Raw genomic sequence first — 19075 nt, 5'->3', positions numbered from 1 at the left:
TAATACGGCTGCAACACTGGCATCTACCCTGCAATGTGGAAAATTGCCCAGGTACATCCAGTACACAAAAAGCAGGACTAGTCCAACTGAGCCAATTACCGCCCCATTAGCCTACTCTCGATCATCAGTAAAGTGATAGAAGGCATCATCAACAGTGTGATCAAGCGGCATTTACTTACAATAACCTGCTCAGTGACGCTCAGTTTGGGTTCCGCCAAGGCCACTCAGCTCCTGACCTCATTACAGCCTTGGTTCAGAGATGGACAAAAGAGCTGAACTCGAGAAGTGAGGCGAGAGTGACTGCCCTTGACATCAAGGCAGCATTTGATCGAGTATGGCATCAAGGAGCCCTAGCAAAACTGAAGTCAATGGGAATCGGGGAAAACTCTCCACTAGTTAGAGTCATACCTAGCGCAAAGGAAGATGGTTGTGGTTGTTGGAGGTCAATCATCTGAGCTCCAGGACATCACTGCAGGAGCTCCTCAGGGTAGTGTCCTCGGCCCAATCATCATCTGCTGCTTCATCAATGACCTTACTTCAATCATAAGGTCAGAAGTGGGTATGTTTGCTGATGATTACACAATGCTCAGCACCATTCGTGACTCCTCAGATACTGAGAAAGTCCGTGTTGAAATGCAGCAAAATCTGGACGATATCCAGGCTTGGGCTGATAAGTGGCAAGTAGCATTCACGCCACACAAGTGCCAGGCAATGACCATCTCCAACAAGAGAGAATCTAACTATCTCCCCTTGACATTCAATGGCATTACCATCGCTGAATCCCCCACTATCAACATCCTAGGTGCTACTATTGACCAGAAACTGAACTGGCGTAGCCATATAAATATCGTGGCTACAAGAGCAGGTCAGAGGCTAGGAATCCTGCGGCGGAGTAACTCACCTCCTGACTCCCCAAAGCCTGTCCACAATCTACAAGGCACAAGTCGGGAGTGTGATGGAATACTCTCCACTTGCCTGGATGGGTGCAGCTCCAACAACACTCAATAAGCTCAACACCATCCAGGACAAAGCAGCCCACTTGATTGACACCCCATTCACAAACATTCTCTCCTCCACCACCGACGCACTGTGGCAGCAGTGTGTACCATCTACAAGATGCGCTGTAGCAACGCACCAAGGCTCCTTTGACAACCCCTTCCAAACCCGTGACCTTTACCAACTAGAAGGACAAGGTCAGCAAATACATGGGAACACCACCACCTGCAAATTCCCCTCCAAGTCTCTCAGCATCCTGACTTGGAACTGTATTGCCGTTCCTTCACTGTCGCTGGGTCAAAGTCCTGGAACTCCCTTCCGAACAGCACTGTGGGTGTACCTACCTCCCATGGACTGCAGCAGTTCAAGAAGGCAGCTCACCACCACCTTCTCAAGGGCAATTAGGAATGGGCAATAAATGCTGGCTTAGCAAGAGATGCCCGCATCCCATGAAAGAATTAAAAAAAACTCAGTAAATCTCTTCTGCCCCCTCACCATTTCTAAAGAACTGTGCTGATGCTTTTATCATATTTGGCCGTCTATATATTCGCAAATAGTTTATCTGTAACCACACTGAATTTGCTGTCACCACCGCTTGATACATTTTGTTACATATTTTTGTTATGTTGTTTGTTAAATGAGTCATAATCTTAAATTTACAATAATTATTTTTCAGCAAAGAGAAAACCCATTCAACAGATCATTATTGGCAGATGATATTCGAAATGGAGGAGAGAGACCACAGCTATCTGCTGGAACACAGCTGACATCTATGACTCCTACAGGGGGTAATTACCAATAAACCATTTAGCTAGATAAAATATTTATGACAGAGAGAGTATCTTCTTTCAAACTGCATCCTGTTGCTTTAAGTTGGTCTGTCGATTCTGTACAATTTGGTGGCAACATTTTTCTCTTGTGTTAGACTGCTTGATATCAACATCTCGTGATGGGTGTAGGTGAGCCTTGCCAGGTATTTGAGAAGGCTGCGTTTGCTGACAACGCAAGCACAAGGTGGCGCAGTACTAGTACATGCACAAATGCAGCCACATTCACTGAAACATCATTATCTGTGACGTCTCGGGCAGCTGCCAGTAATAAAGATGGTGCTGCTCAATTTATCTCAAAAATAAAAAATCTAACCTGAAAATTCCCTCAATGGTTGCCATTGCCACCTCCATCCCACCCCCAACAGTTCCCCGCTCCCTCCTGCCATCGCGCTTCTCTTCACCGCTCCCTCCTGCGCCCGTCTTCTTGCCACTCATTCCCGGCTTCGCCGCTCCCCACTTCCCGCCCTCCAGCCACTCGCGCCCCGCTTTCCCCCCCAGCCGTTCGCTCCAGGCCACGCCGCTTCCCTTCTCTCGGCCACTCGCTCCTACATTGCCCCATCACCACTCGCAGCCCAACTTTCTTCAGATGGCGCAGCAGGGCACTATCGACCGAGAGGAGGGGAGGTGCAGCGGTGAGGCCTGGAGCGAGTGGCTGTGGGGGGAAGCTGCAGGCCAAGGTGGAAAGCGGCGAGGGCAGGAGCAAGTGGCAGAGAGGGGGGAAGTAGGGAGGCCTGGAGCGAATGGCCAAGGGGGAGAGCAGTCGGTGGGCCGGGAGCAAGTAGTTAATGGGGGGGTGGTGGTGGCAGGTAGCGAGTGGCTGAGGGAAGGCAGTAGCGTGACAGGGAGAGTGTGGTCTAGCGGAGTGGAACAGCAATTGAAGCAGGAATGGTGGGATAGAGCGGGGTACTGTTCAGGTGAATGGAGACGGCGATTGAGGGTGAGGTCATCATTGCATGGTGACGTCATGCATGCGCATTCATACTGGCAAGCTGGCAAATGTTTGCACGCACTGATTACGTCTGTGATCGCTCTGCGCATGCTCTGCATTGTCAGGAGTCACTTTGATTCTATAAATGTTGAGGGCGGCCGTACAGCCACAAACATATATTTTGATCCTTTGCAGCATTGTAGATAATTGTAACTTTGTCCAGTAATGTTACTGGAGTCAGTATAATGCTTTACAATGTTGTGTATGATTCTCTTGTGCAGCTAGCATTTTGAGTACTTAACACTGTTAGCAAGATTTTAAAGAGACTATTTCCTCTGTTTAGTTGGAAACATTTACAAAAAACAGTCAAAAAAGCTGCTTGCGAGGATGCTTATATTTAGTGTTGATGGGCAAACCAAAAGATAATAAATTATATTAGTCCTTCCCAATCTTATTTTTATTTTAAAGTGGGTGACTTCATAATACTAAAGTTCTTATTTAGGGGTTACTGCACACTACATAAGATGGTAGATTTCAGCCCTTATTTAAACGGAATCCTTTTAAGTGTTTTGAATCCTATGGTGCTATGCTTTGAAGAAATCTGGCTTGCAACGTTGTATTTTGTTTGAACTATGGTTCAAAATATTTCAAAGTTATGAGAAATCTGAAGAAAATGTGCAAAATTCAAATTAGCCATTCACTGGTGGTAAAATAACATTTATTGCAATGATAGGTGCATGATATTCATTAGTATTTCTGACATCAAATAGATGTATTTGTTTAAAACATTATAATTGTTTCCATCTTAAGCTATTTTGTGGAGGAAATTCCAGTAACATGTCTTTTAACATAGTAAACGGGGCTGGGGTTTTTTTTAAACTTGAGTAATTGTACTCTATTCCATTTTTGCATTGAACATGCTGATGTATTTTTTAAGAAAACAAAACTGATGCTGCAGTTTAATATTTTTGGAATTCAAACCTAAAAAATTAATTATAGAGTTGGTCACAGAAGTATGGCACTATGGAAAAGCTTAAAAAGTAAGCATTCTGAAAAATGACCAGCAATTGTCAGAACTTAATGGTGCTGATGATTAAGTGCTAAAATAATTGGAAACTGGTGAGTGGGTAACTCCGGTTTTCTCTGCAATTCTGTAACTAGTCATGAAGAGGTTACAAGGCAGTATTCTCTAACTTATAGTGAGGATGAGTTTGCTCAAATTTTGGATATCTTCAGGTAACTTTACTTGAACCTACCTTTTTCTAATTAAACTGTTCATAAAACTTTCCATCAGCAAATGTACACCATGGTTTGCTAAGGTGAGTTCTATTTTTCCTCAGTACTTTCAAACAATAGCTTACCTTATGAGGGCAATAGGTCAATGTAAACTATGTTCCTTCTATTCAGTGACCATGTTTATTTGGTTGAAATATTTTGGAAATGTATCCATTAAAAAGTAATGAGCAGAGGATTGGATTTTTAACATTATCTCATTAACGAATGTGTTTTTAAATATTTTCTGCTGAAACTTTGTGTTCACCAGTATGAAGAATATTCCGTTTGGGAAATGGAATGCTTTTCATTTTTTTTTTAAAACTGCCCACATTAAATGCTCCTAAATCAGGATAGCATTGTTAAGTGCAGAGTAAAGCTCCCTCTTAATTAACCAATGATATTCCATGGTGTCAGATGGACACCTCTCACCTTCACAGTGAGATTTTTTCATTCTCTGCAGTAGCAATTTGAGTGAGATTATCATCCCATAAATAATTTATTTAGGTCTAAAAATTCTTAGGTCACAATTCTGGCAGTTACACCAAGATTTTGGCATTACTCTTGGTGAAATATGCAAGTTGTACATGTGCTTGTGCCAGTTTGGGTGCATCTTGGGCACCTGCCTTCCCATGCTCCTGGAAGCTTTTTTTTCTCTTTTCCCCTTGTCCCCAAAATACAAACATTTTCCATCCTCTTTAATTGTCTATCAAATTTAATTTCTCAAGCTTGGACTCCTGACTCCAGCCTTTGGGGGAAGCTCCCTTGAAAGCCCACTACAGCCTGGTCTGCTTTATCTTAGTAGGTGCACCATCCTCCAGCCTTATATTGGGGTCCACTGAGGTTGGGGAAGCAAAAACTCTCAGCCTGTGGAGTCTCTGTCTTCAGTTCCACTCCTTCATATTACTGGTCTTGTAAGAATCAGGCATTGGATCTACCGCTTAATCAAATGACCATGATCCCCCACTGATGACCAGCATTAGATATATGGATTCTGGCCCATCTCTGGACTTACTGAAGGTGTGTCAGGTGTCCACCGGACCAGCTCAGTAAATTTGGCCTGGTAGTGTTTTATCATAATTGAATGTCTCCATAACTGGCGTGCAATGCATGATTCTGTGCTGGATTCAAATTGGAAGTGAAAAACAATGGGCTGAATCTTTGTTGGGCCGAGGAAACGCGACCTGAGGGGTCGTGCAGGGAACTTGGCATCAGAGAGCGGCATGCCAATTTGATGACATGTTCCCGCTTCTGAGCCACTTTGGAAGAAGCTGGTTGGGAATGACGGCTACCCGCCCGCAAGAGACAGGTAGGCAATTAGGTCACTCTCCCGACACCAACTGGAGACCAGAATCTGGCTGATTGGTGGAGGCAGTCTCTTTGGGGTGGTGGGAGGGCAGTGCTCCACATGTAATTTACCACCCCCTCCCCATCACAGCTGCAGCCACATACCATCCTACGGAGGGCTCCCCACTCCACAATGACAGCCACTGTGGCCTTTTCGTTTTTGTAAAGTTTGAAAACATCAGAGGGCATCTCTGTCTTGAGGCTCCCTCTTGTTTCCCTCCCCCTTCCCCTGCCCCCATTGGCAACTCTCGCCTCTGACACTGAGGCTGTTGCTCTTTCTGTGCTGGGGAGCCTCCTATTGGCCCTCCAGCCAGAGGGATTCAGAAATGCTCCCAACATTGGGGTCCTGACCTAAAACATAAATTCAGCCCTTTGTCTTAATTCACTGTCCCACTAAGTGCCTCCAAATATGGTGAAAGTTATCTCTAATTATAAATATCCAGCTTTTGTGTATGTATGTTGAATATTCCCTCAATACATCAGTTATGTTTTTCATCCACATCTTGAGCTGCAGCTTTGTGATTAAACAATACTTATTTAAACGATGCAGCAATGGCAGGGTACACCTACAAGTTTTTCTTAGCAGGATGTTTTTCTCCAATAACAGCCCCAGAATTCCTGGAATTGAAGTAAGTTGCATTTAGGGCTCGTGTCCAATACCCCACACCTTGCATTGTATATCATCAATTAATATGTATTTAGCAGAATGTCAAGCGGCATGTGGGCCTAGGATAATAGGAGCCATTTCATAATTTGCACCCAAATGGTCACTTCACTAATCTACTGGATACGTATCTTGCATCAAACAACAAATCAGTTACAATTGTTCCATGTTTCTATTAGAGGGTCACTGCTTCATGGAAAAAGTACTGGAATTTGTTTTGTGTTGAGATTGAAGAGGTAAAACAGGAATGTACTGTTATCACAGTAACACCCATGACTAATGCAAACTTGTATTTGTTTTCATAATTGTATCATGCATTCATAAATCAAACATTTATAATCTATTTCATGGTGAATAACACATTTTGGCAACAACTGATTTATTCTGCAAATTCATGCTTCTGCCAATAGGTTCGTTCTTGTTTCAATTTTACAGGATACTTAGATTTCATTTATCGAAACTAATGATCTTTAAACAGTTTGTAGTTGGAATCGGCTTTTTATATAAAAAAAACTGAAGACATTTTAAAATTATATTATCATTATTCTAGCTCAAATATCTGTGCATAGTGGGCTAAGATGATTATCTTTCTGAATTGGTATCTTGCCCAAGCAGACAAGCGCATGAAAAAGGAATGTTTATAGATAGTTGATAAATTCTTGTGTTTTAATACTGTTCATAATGCATATTATTAATTCAATTAAATACTCCAAAGAGTCTGTTTGTGAACACTTTGCATCAACAAAGCTAATTAAGAATTACTTAACTGAGAGCATAGAATCATAGAAATTTACAGCATGGAAGGAGGCCATTCGTTGCATTGCATCCCTGCTGGCTGATGAGGAGCCATCCAGCCTAAGCCCACTTTCCAGCTCATGGTCTGTAGCCTTGTAGGTTACAGCACTTCAAGTGCATATCCAAGTACTTATTAAATGTTATGAGCGTTTCTTCCTCTGTCACCTTTTCAGGTAGTGAATCCCAGATCCCACCACCTTCTTTGAACAGAAGAACATAAGAGTCTTCCCTGCCATTCAATGTGATCATGGCTGAACCTCTGCTTCAACTCCACTTGTCCGCCTGTTCCCCTGGTTCCCTGAGACCAAATATCTGTATATCTTATCCTTAAATATACACAACGATTGAGCATCCACAACCCTTTGGGGTAGAGAATTCCAAAGATTCACAACCCTTTGAGTGAAGAAATTTCCCCTCATTTGATAATTCTTCCATATATTCACTCTCACAGCTATAATTGTTTCTTTAATCAATATTGTGACCACCCCCTCTTTTTATCCCCCCCCTCTCTATCATGTCTGAAAACTCTGTAACCAGGAATATTGAGCTGCCATTCCTGCCCTCCATTCAGCCATGTCTCAGTAAGCTATAATGTCATACTCTCACGCATCAATCTGTGCTCTCAGCTTATCTACCTTAGTCCCTAGACTTCTTACATTGAAGTATATACCATTTAGCACTGCCAAACTCCCTTGGTTGTCTATTTTCCAGCCTTGCTTTCTTCTGCCTTTCATTTCCAACTTTTCTTTTCTCCCTTCTGAATCTACTGTCTGGTTCCCATTTCCCCTGCAAGGATATTTGTCCCGGCCATGTTGAGGTGCAATCCATCCTGCTTGTACAGGTACCACCTCCCCCTCCCCCCCCCCCCCCCCCCCCTCACAAACCCAGAAGAAGTCCCAAAGCCATACCTCCTGACCCTCTCCAGCTATGTATTCATTACACGTGACACCAGGAGTAACTTGGAGATCAATACCTTTTTGAGGTCCTGCTTTTCAGTCTCTCCTAGCTCCCTGAACACGGCCTACAGGACCTCATCTCTCTTTCTGCCTTTGTCATTGCTGCTGCTATGGACCACAACCTCTAGCTTTTCACCCTCCCTCCTCAATGTCCTGTAGCTGTTTAATGACATCCTTGACCCTGGTACCAGGGAGTCATGTCTGCAGTCCCAGAAGCACCTGTCTGTTCCCTTTGCTACCAAATCCTGTACCACAATTGCTCTTGCACTCTTCTTCCTTTACCCACTTCCCCTCCACGCCACCCATGGTGCCCTGGACTTAGTTTTGCCTGCACTCCCCAGAGGAACCATCACTCCCACCATTAAGAACTGAATACTGGTTGGAGAGTGAGTTGCATTCCGGGACTCCTGCACTGCCTGGCAGTCACCCATTCTCTTTCTGCCTGCACTTTCTTAAGCTGCGGGATGGTCACATCTAGAAACAAACTATACATGAAACTCTCAACCTCGTGGATACACCGAAATGATTCCAGCCACCCTTCAGCTCTGTTACCTAGAGTCAGAGCTCAGGTTGTCCTAGCTGGCTAAACTTTCTGCACATGTGGTCATCGAGGATTTCCCACATGACACAGGATGTGCATTCCACAGGGCTGAGGTGCCCTGCCATGCTTTTACTTTCGAGGCTATTATCTTGAAACACCTACCAGCTACTTCCATGGTTGTGACATCACTATAGCTATTTTGCAGATGTTGCTTTTGTTGCTGGGGGTTTTGCTGGAGGCTCTTGCCCCCACTTTAACTCCTTGGTCACTGTGCTTAGTCTCCACCCAAGTCTGCCACTGGTAAGTTACTGGGACTGCCTCTCTCTTCGCCAATTTAACTCCTAACAGTAATGGCTGTAGTAAATGTGCCTTTTTTTAAACAAAGATAACGTCTTATAAATGTACCTGGCAGATAAAGACCCAGTGCTTTTAGAAAAAACAAGAAGTCTATCTTTTTTAATGGAGTTGATTTACTTTGGAATACTGATTCTGTGCAAACATAAACCCATGTTTGTGGAGTAGTCACTGTGTCTGATTTGAGCCAGATGTCTTCAAGTTTCAGTTGCAAGGCTTCCTGCCATTCAGACATGAATGCCGCACTTAGAATTTGCTAATTCTTGTCTACCCTTCAGAGTTGGGGATCAAAAAGTATATTTTCTGTCAGCCAATCATAGGCTTGAAGTGCAGTTGCAGTAGTGTTCTAAATGGTGCTCTCCTGCCCTTTAGACAAAAACATCATTAAACATTGGTTAATTATATGTAACAAGCAGATTAATTTTATAGTCATATGTAGGAAATATGTTTGGGAAGAATCTTTAATTGAATTTTAAGATTTTTCGAAAGATTTTATTCCTTGCTCCACTATTAAAATTATCCTGATTAGTTTTTTTTTATATAGAAGATCCAAGCATCATCATTCATATTTAAGTTTTCCAATTCATTCATTTTTATCATGCCTTGTCTTCATAGGATAATTTGTTTTTCTTCTTCCTTCCAGGCTACCAGAGCTCTTGTTTTATATTGCATTTTTATCTTTACTGGAAATGTTCTTGGGGCCAGGAACTATTTGGGTTCATATGATGTATGTTTATGATACTGCTGATGAATCCTTTGTGGTATTATCTTTGACCCATTGCCTTTTTGCTGGATAAACAGTGTGCTGTGTCACTAACTGTGCTGTTCAAATCCTCAGTCATTTAAAAATGTAAATATTTTCAATATAAAGCAGCTAGGCAATAATAAAATGAGATCTGTATTCTCATTTGTTTTTCCCATCCCTATTTAAGGTCAGCACACAAAACTAGGAACTATTGTACTGTCATCCATGGCTCAGTTGGTAGCATTCTAGCTTCTAAGGCAGAAAGGTTGCCAGTTTTTAAGGTCCACTCCAGAGACCTGAGCACAAAGATCTAGGCTCATACTCCAGTGTAGTACTGAGAGTTCTGTACTATCAGATGATATGTTAAACCAGCGCCCCATATGCTCTCGGAGGTGGACATAAAAAATCCCAAGAGCAGGAGTGTTATCCTTGGTGTCCTGGCCAATATTTCTCCCTCTATCAACACCACAAAAATAGATTATCTGGTTATTATCATATTTGCTGTTTGTGGGAACTTGCTGTGCACAGATTGGCTGCTGCATTTCCTACATTACAACAGCGACTGCACTTCAAGAGTACTTCATTGGCTGTAAAGCACTTTGGGACACCCTGAGGTTGTGAAAGGTGCTATATAAATGCAAGTCTTTCTTTCCTTATTGCTCATGCATTCCTTTGTTAGTCTTGGATGTTGACTGGTAGATATGTGTGCCAAACAAAATCTGTAGTCGATCAGTACTGCCATGTACTAAACTAATACTGAATTTTCTGTGTATTATTGTCACCTACCTAACATCAATGCATGTGGCTTTGTATTCTTTAGCCTGCTATACACATAACTAATCTAGATTAATATCAAAACTGAATGAAGCCTCACCTGTTACAACTGTTTGGTAACTGAGCATGCTATTGGTCTTGTGCCCTGCTCCCATTTTTTTTTTAATTCTACTGACTTTTAATTTTCTTTTTTCTCAATTGCATCTTTCTTTGTACCATCCCAACTGACTTTTTGTATATATTTTATTTTTATTTTTTTAAATTTAGAGATACAGCACTGAAACAGGCCCTTCGGCCCACCGAGTCTGTGCCGACCATCAGCCACCCATTTATACTAATGCTACACTAATTCTATATTCCTACCACATCCCACCTGTCCCTATATTTCCTGACCACCTACCTATACTAGGGGCAATTTATAATGGCCAATTTACCTATCAACCTGCAAGTCTTTGGCATGTGGGAGGAAACTGGAGCACCCGGAAGAAACCCACGCAGACACAGGGAGAACTTGCAAACTCCACACAGACAGTATCCAGAATTGAACCCGGGTTACTGGAGCTGTGAGGCTGCGGTAATAACATTACGTTGGAAAGGTGCAGAATTGGGCTTAGTAGTGTCTGTTTGGGAACTATGGATGCTGATTACAGATCAAAATGGCATTCAATGCCACAAGCACACTTCTGCCATGAATCACGCTGGACACCATATTGATGAAGGTGTTGGCGCACGTGCAGCTAATGTCCGCTGGAAGTATGCAGAGTGGCAGATCATGACATCAATTTTAATGCTTGCATTGCCACTTTAGAGCTCCACGCTCCAGCTGACACCCTCTCTTAACCTCATGTAGCCAAACATGACCTGTGTGCCACTGCCCCCCTTCTCCCACCCAGTGATTGATTTTGGTCTTTTTTTGTAATGGATCATCAGCTACTTAAAAGTTGATTTTTCTTTTTCTTCTGGCTATTGGTATGCCTCTACAAATGTTTGCATTCAGTAGTTGTTTCAAATTGCACATGACTTCAAGGCTTCTCCACAAACCAGTTGTTGCTAGACATTAGATGTTAGTAGACCTTCCCCTTGAAATACAGCATGACTGGAAGAGTGAGCAAAATCCACGTATAGCAGAACAAGCTGCTAGAAGGAGGAGGTGGAGTAACGAAAGAAAGAGAGACAGTAACCTAGACAGCCTCCTTCTACCCAGGCTGAACATGTAGAACTACTTCGAGTACAATATCAGTAACCACAATCCCAATTTCCCCAGTCATAATTCGTCCATATTCCTTTCCTTCTGTCTGTCACTGACATCATTGTCCAGGCCAAAATGCAAAAATGAAGTTCATCAAAAAATAAATATTCCAAACCAAATTTATCAATGAAATCATGCTATATTGCATACAAAATTCAACAATCACCCTTATGCACTCTGTTACTGCCAGTCTTCAATGTGCCTTTATTTGTCTTGGCGCTTCTATGCACTGCTGCCCCAGTGACTGTAGCATGGATGGTAGAAGACTGTTGACTTTTAGTGGAGAAGACACTCGATGTCCTTGGAGGATGACCTCGAGCAATCTGGGCCTAGAAATATGGCTTCAGGCTGCACCATCTCTGCATGGCCAGCAGCAGTCTGGCCTGACTGGCTGATGAGCAAATACTGTCATCCTGAGAGAGGTCAGCAGATTCATGCTCCATGCAGCCACCGCCACTGCAAGGGACAATGCCTCAGCAAGTCTAGTAATCCATTGGGAGGACAGATTGCTTTACTGCTGTGATACCCTGCAAGCTCCTTTGTATACTGTCAACCACAGCGCAGATGGCAGCAAACTGAAATAAAAACGAGAAATGCTGGAACCACTCAGCAGGTCTGGCAGCATCTGTGGAAAGAGAAGCAGAGTTAACGTTTCGGGTCAGTGACCCTTCTTCGGAACTAGCAAATATTAGAAATGTCAAAGGTTATAAGCAAGTGAGGAGGGGGTGGGGCAAGAGATAACAAAGGAGGTGGTGTAGATTGGACAAGGCCACATAGCTGACCAAAAGATCATGGAGCAAAGGCAAACAATATGTTAGTGGTGTGTTGAAAGACAAAGCATTAGTACAAATAGGGTGTTAACGGACTGAAGGTTGAACAGCAGCAAGTACAAAACATGAAAAAAAAACAGTGGGTAAGCAAACTGAACAAACTAAGATGAAATGAAATAAATATGAACAAAAAAAGTTGTAAAAAATATTAAAAAGAAAAAATAACTAAAAATAAAAGTAAAAAGGGGGGCCCGTCATACTCTGAAATGGTTGAACCCAATGTTCAGTCCAGCAGGCTGTAGTGTGCCTAATCGGTAGATGAGATGCTGTTCCTCGAGCTTGCGTTGATGTTCACTGGAACATTGTAGCAATCCCAGGACAGTGATGAGAGCAGGGGGGGAAGTGTTGAAATGGCAAGCAACCGGAAGCTCAGGGTCCTGCTTGCGGACTGAGCGGAGATGTTCCGTAAAGCGGTCACCCAGTCTGCGTTTTGTCTCCCCAATGTAGAGGAGACCACATTGTGAGCAGCGAATACAGTATACTACATTGAAAGAAGTACAAGTAAATCGCTGCTTCACCTGAAAGGAGTGTTTGGGGCCTGGAATAGTGAGGAGAGAGGAGGTAAATGGGCAGGTATTACACCTTCTGCGATTGCAGGGGAAGGTGCCATGGGAGGGGGACTAGTCCCCTGGTCCACTCCTCCATTACCCCGACCACCTCGTCTCTGTCCCATGGCACCTTCCCCTGCAATCGCAGAAGGTGTAATACCTGCCCATTTACCTCCTCTCTCCTCACTATTCCAGGCCCCAAACACTCCTTTCAGGTGAAGCAGCGATTTACTTGTACTACTTTCCATGTAGTATACTGTATTCGCTGCTCACAATGTGATCTCCTCTACATTGGGGAGACAAAACGCAGACTGGGTGACCGCTTTGCGGAATACCTCCGCTCAGTCCGCAAGCAGGACCCTGAGCTTCCGGTTGCTTGCCATTTCAACACTCATCTCCCCCCCCCCCCCCCCCCACCCGCCCTGCTGTCATGCTCACATCTCTGTCCTGGGATTGCTGCAATGTTCCAGTGAACATCAACACGAGCCCGAGGAACAGCATCTCATTTACCGATTAGGCACACAACAGCCTGCTGGACTGAACATTGAGTTCAATCATTTCAGAGCATGACGGGACCCCCTTTTTACTTTTATTTTTAGTTACTTTTTACAACTTTTTTTTTCATTTCATTTCATAGTTTGTTCAGTTTGCTTACCCACTGTTTTTTTTCTTGTTTTGTACTTGCTACTGTTCAACCTTCAGTCCGTTAACACCCTATTTGTACTAATGTTTTGTCTTTCAACACACCACTAACATATTGTTTGCCTTTGCTCCATGACCTTTTGGTCAGCTATGTGGCCTTGTCCAATCTACACCTTCTCCTTTGTTATCTCTTGCCCCACCCCCTCCTCACTTGCTTATAACCTTTAACATTTCTAATATTTGCTAGTTCCGAAGAAGGGTCACTGACCCGAAACGTTAACTTTGCTTCTCTTTCCACAGATGCTGCCAGACCTGCTGAGTGGTTCCAGCATTTCTCGTTTTTATTTCAGATTTCCAGCATCTGCAGTATTTTGCTTTTTATTATGGCAACAATCTGACCTTGCTTGACTACAGTCTGCACTTCCAATGCAGCACTCAGTCTTTGGGTGGTTGCTGCTTGTGCTATAGTTGAAGCTGATCTATTGGCTTTCAGATGTTACACAAGTATGATAATGGAGTCAGTCACCACTTCCACTCTGGAAAAGATGGGCTGTGCGCAGCTATGTGCCTAGTTAGTACTGGACTCCTCCCTGCTCCTTGACATTGAACAGAGGCATCCCAATGCACCAAGGATTTCACAGTGCAAACCTGTCAACTTACTTTAGCCTGCTGCATCAAAGTTCTGATCCAAGCCATGTGGAGCAGAACTCACGTGTGACCTCGCCCTCTGGCAAGTTGGCACCTATGCTATCCTTGCCCCCTGTCCTTCACTTGCAGATGCTGCCTCTGTGCTATGCTGTGAATTATGCACAGGGTCAGTTTCTGAGCTGGTGGCTGAGAGTGTGAAATCGGATAACTGTGTGTCATCTTCACTGACATTTTGTTGTTCCTCCACTGTTTAGCCAGGTTACGTTTCTTGCGCATCTGAAAGGAGAAAGACACAAGGATAAGATTGTGGTGAGAGGAGGGCGGGAAAGTAAGAGGTGCATTCTTACACCATCAGCAGTTTGTAAGTCAGAAGCGATTTGTGGAATGTGGTAGAGAAGGATTAGCTATGAGGATATCATCATCAATGGTTTCAGCCTTGCGGCTGGCCATGGGCTTAACAACTGTTGTTCCACTGAAGGCCAGCACCGTCTCTTCCATGGGGTTAGGACATGCAGGCATGTCAGTCCCCCTTCAGATAGCACCTGCTGCCACTAGTTGTGCACCGCCTTGCCCTACAAGTGAGAAGGAAGAATGGTCGTGTGTCAGTGTCGTCCAATCTGTTTAGCTGATGTGGTTGGCATGGTTGAAAAGCTGACGGGGTGTGCAAGCTGTGAAATGTAGGTGTGAGGCTTGCAGAAGTGCCAAGTGAGGGTGTAGAGAAGCATATGTCAGATATGAGTCTTGATTGATAGGGATTGCTGGTAGGTGAATGAAGGGATGTGGTGAATTGAGACATTGAGCGGCGCAGTGGTTAGCACCGCAGCCTCACAGCTCCAGGGACCCGGGTTCGATTCTGGGTACTGCCTGTGCGGAATTTGCAAGTTCTCCCTGTGACTGCGTGGGTTTTCGCCGGGTGCTCTGGTTTCTTCCCACAGCCAAAGACTTGCAGGTTGATGGGTAAATTGGCAATTATAAATTGCCCCCTAGTATAGGTAGGTGGTAGGGAAATATAGGAAAGGTGGGGATGTGGTAGGAATATGGGATTACTGTAGGGTTAGTATAAATGGGTGGTTGATGGTTGGCACAGACTCGGTGGGCCAAAGGGTCTGTTTCAGTGCTGTATCCCTAAATAAAATAAATAAATAAAAAAATAAATTTCAATCAACAGGTATGGGTTAATCGTATCTCTCTCTGCACCTATTTTTCGGGGGCATCCAACTTCCCCCCCCCCCCCCCCAAGTGTTTTCACTTTATATCCTTAATGTTATCTTTTCCTAGTTTTCATGACTTAATACAAATGCCGTGTATTATTTAGCTGAACCCTTTTCTCTTTGAAAGTGTGCAGTTGAATTGATTTCTGTTTGTATCAATGTCTATTGGCCATTTGAGTAACTGAAGTTTTGAAAATGTAAATAGACAACTTAATTTTTAAATCCAAATTTTTCAGTTTTCAAATATTAATACAGTTGAAATTTCCTGTTGAGTTTCACACAAACATTAACCGTTGGAGGTTATGGATAGAAATAATTTCAAACTTCAGCTCTGGTAGAATTGATAGTTTTTCTTTAACTGCTGTAAAGAAAATTTTTAAAACATTTACATTATCTGTATAATTTTGATTCTGTTCTTCATTGCCATCGATTTAGTTTCATATTGTTGTCATTCATTCCTTTTTCCATCTGAATTCTGGGTTGTAGAAAATGTTTTATGCGGTTGAATTTTTTTTTTAAGTGTAGATTTGTAAATGTTTCGATTAACCTTGATATACAGTTGTTACAAACTCAAAATTATAGCATTTTGGGCAGTTGAAACTTACTGATTAGTTTCTATATTGTAGTTGTTGAAATTGTCTTTATCCTTGCCCTTGTATACCCTTATTTTTTTTCCAGAGAAGTTATCTCACCCAAAGGATAATGTTTCCAGATTACATTCTCCTTCAAATGAATTTCTTGAAACTAAGGAATCATCTCCTGCAGAGAATAATGATTCAGAAAGGCACCCAGTACCAAAGCCAAGGACATTTTTTTCCAAACTGCAAGACTCTGTAACCCATAGTGATCACCACCTTAGCACTGCACCCGGACTCAAGAATTGCAATGTTTTTAATGGCAACTCCACAACTCCTAAAAGCATTTTGAAATGTGGCACAAGTTCAAGCTCCAATGATTCTGAAATTCTACACATCAGTGTTGAGGACTCGAAAAGCAAAATCCCTGCCTTTCCTCAAACCATTCCAACAAAGCTGAATGCAACTGTGAAGAATGAGGAATTGCTTGCATCCAATAATCTTGAAAGATTGAAGCAAGTCAGATTCTCAACAAATGTGGATGAAAGAAAGATACCACAGACACTAGAGCCTTATAGTGCAAACAAAACTTACAAAATAGGTGAAGATGCTCTTCTAGACACTGATTATTTAGAGCAAATAGCTGAAGACAGTGCAGAGGAAAATGAAAATCCACTTAAGGCCAGTGGACTTTCTGATCTGCAACATTTATCTGCTTTACAAACAGACCCGTTGTACCTGAACCAAGGTGAAGTTAATGCTATGTCCAACACAAACTTTCAGTCCATTCCAGCAACAAATTCAAATGCAACAAATAGCCATTTGTTAAGTTATGGTTCTGGTAAGCTAACTAACCAAGTCCATGAAATGGACACAGGTGAGATACCAATGGAAAAGGAAGCCAACAGAAGATTGAATCCTGCATCAAATCTGTCCTATTACAGTGTTGGTAAGATGACTATCAAAGGAAATATTGGCAATCATTCTCTTATCTACTGGTGGTATGGTTACATATTGATTTCTATCTGTTCAAACTTCAATTTCATTCTTTTAATCTCATGACGTCATATATTCTAGGGAAAGGCAGTTACAACTTGTTTCTTTGAGGATGGTTAGAACGCCATAATATTTTCTCAACAACTCTTCCATTATGATAACTGGCATAAACATCTTTTATCATTTCACCACTTCATTTGTTACTGTGAGCAATAACTTTGTTTTATTTGCTAATCACCACAGTTGTTATGGCAACATTTCAGAACATAGACTGTCTGAAGCATGAGGGAAGCATATTTTAAGATAATGATAGTTGGATATGGGAAGTTAGTGATTAATATACCAAAATCTATATCTCGCAAACGTTTAAACAGAACTAGGGTAGGATCTGGAGAGATCAATGTTTTGGGAACTGTATGATAGACCAGACAAAAATAAATCATAGATCTGCAAAAATTGCATTTCTTATCTGGAAGCATAAGTGCTGATTTGGGGAGCAGGACTGAGGTACATTCTGCATGTACCTTCAATCTGAGAGAAACCCTTTGTCTTGCTAGGGTCCAGCTGAATTCCAGACTTTGTATATAGAGTCCATGTTTTGCATCCAGTTAAATCAGAGATTCAAGTTTCTCTCAGGCTGCAGAACAGTCTGACTTAGATGCAAACTTTGAGTTTTATGAATGTGTGGATCATCTTAAAATGCATTGTTTTATGTACTAAGAACATGCCTCATTTTATTTGCCCTTCCATGTTTATTTTAAAATTAATTTCTCCATTTTAGATTTTCCCATGTTCCATTAGCAGCAACTTTCAGCAATAATACTGACCTGATTCCTTTGCTTAGAAAGACTTCAGATTTCCTGAAATCTGATGCATGTGGCTGCAGACTACAGGACTGCTGCCATCATGTTATGGCAATGAATTGATCCTGATGAGGATCTGTAGCTCTCCTTCTGCTCCTTCTCATCCAGCTCAGCATCTGTCTATTGAAGTTTAGATGAAAATGCTCCAAACAAGCTACTTTTATATGGTTTTGGAAGTTCATATTTGGCAACATTATTCATTTTTATAAGGGTATTGATATTACAAAATCATGTTGCCAAGCCATTGTCTCTCTTTATCTCCAGAGTGGTATTCTGATGCTATAAATTGCTTGCTCATGATCTTGACACAAAGGGTATACACGTCTTTGGCTTTTTTCCTCTTCCAAACAAAAAAGGATTGCTGGACAGTTTTTTTTTTTGTCGAGATGGCCCCTCTCAAAAGCATAAATTCTTCTCCTCCAACACTTCTAATTTTGCCTGTTACTTATTACAGCATACATGCCTCATACTACTGTTGGCGAATAGCAAACTGTAGTTGGTGGCTAGTCTCACTTGCTAAACAAATGCACCTGTCAAGAGGTAGATTATTCCCAGGCCATCAACAGAATTATGGCATTTGATCTCTTACAATAATTTGAAGTTCTGTGTAACTTGGGAAGATAATCTAAAGGCAATCCTTTTATGTTAACCTGAGGTAATACTTAAGCACATGAAATCTTTTACTTTCTTGATGCTATTTCAGGCGAATACTTGTCATATTTTCTTATTTTTAAATATCTTAAAGGAAGTAGTTATTATATGCTTCAGCAATAACCTCAAATGTGCCTTTTAAGTAGCACAGCTCAGAATCTGAATCAACAGCATTGAGAGGCTTGTATTCCAGTTAGTTTCAGGCCATGTTAGATGTCCATTATTTAGCATGTATTGTCATTTATTAAAATGGAATAACAGATGTTCAATAATATGAAGTATACTAAATTTAAAAAGTTAGTTTTCATTATATGTTGCCTTATTATTTAATATGTATGTAGTTTGGTTTGTTTATTTAGAATAACTGTTTTAGAAAACCGTAGCCTATAATGGTTGTTGGCAATATAAACAGATGAGGGCTTAATATGTTTTTGTCCTTCTGTTTGTTGTTTTACCAAAGGCATTAACCCATTTAAAGTAAATGGGTCAGTGCCTTTTAATGGCTAGCTGAATGTTTGAACATGTTGAGCATTCATTTGCTAATAGCAACATTAATTTTTAGTTTCCAAGGTAATTTGATTTGTCACCATTTGAAATCCATTTATTGTGGTTGCCTGCCTTGCATAGAAGAATAAATAATGCATACCTATTCATTTCGTT

At 41.9% G+C, this 19075-nt stretch overlaps 1 protein-coding gene across 12 annotated transcripts in view; it reads left to right on the top strand.

Moving 5' to 3' along the window:
* Positions 1–1683: 1683 nt before the first annotated feature.
* The window catches only part of sytl2a (synaptotagmin-like 2a), an 84479-nt gene continuing 67087 nt past the window's right edge, over positions 1684–19075 (top strand). For 6 of the 12 annotated variants that reach the window (XM_068033946.1, XM_068033945.1, XM_068033940.1 and 3 more), the window contains exons 1-2: positions 1684–1784; positions 16009–16854. In XM_068033946.1, the coding sequence (XP_067890047.1) occupies positions 1769–1784; positions 16009–16854 (862 nt within the window). In that variant the 5' untranslated portion in view covers positions 1684–1768. Of the gene's footprint in view, positions 1785–16008; positions 16855–17012; positions 17107–19075 lie in introns of those variants that run through there. The other 6 variants (XM_068033949.1, XM_068033948.1, XM_068033943.1 and 3 more) reach the window with 4 other exon arrangements.

This window comes from Heterodontus francisci, chromosome 6, assembly GCF_036365525.1.
Source record: "Heterodontus francisci isolate sHetFra1 chromosome 6, sHetFra1.hap1, whole genome shotgun sequence".
Classification (NCBI taxonomy): Eukaryota; Metazoa; Chordata; class Chondrichthyes; order Heterodontiformes; family Heterodontidae; genus Heterodontus; species Heterodontus francisci.
This window is presented reverse-complemented; position numbering and strand designations above follow the sequence as displayed.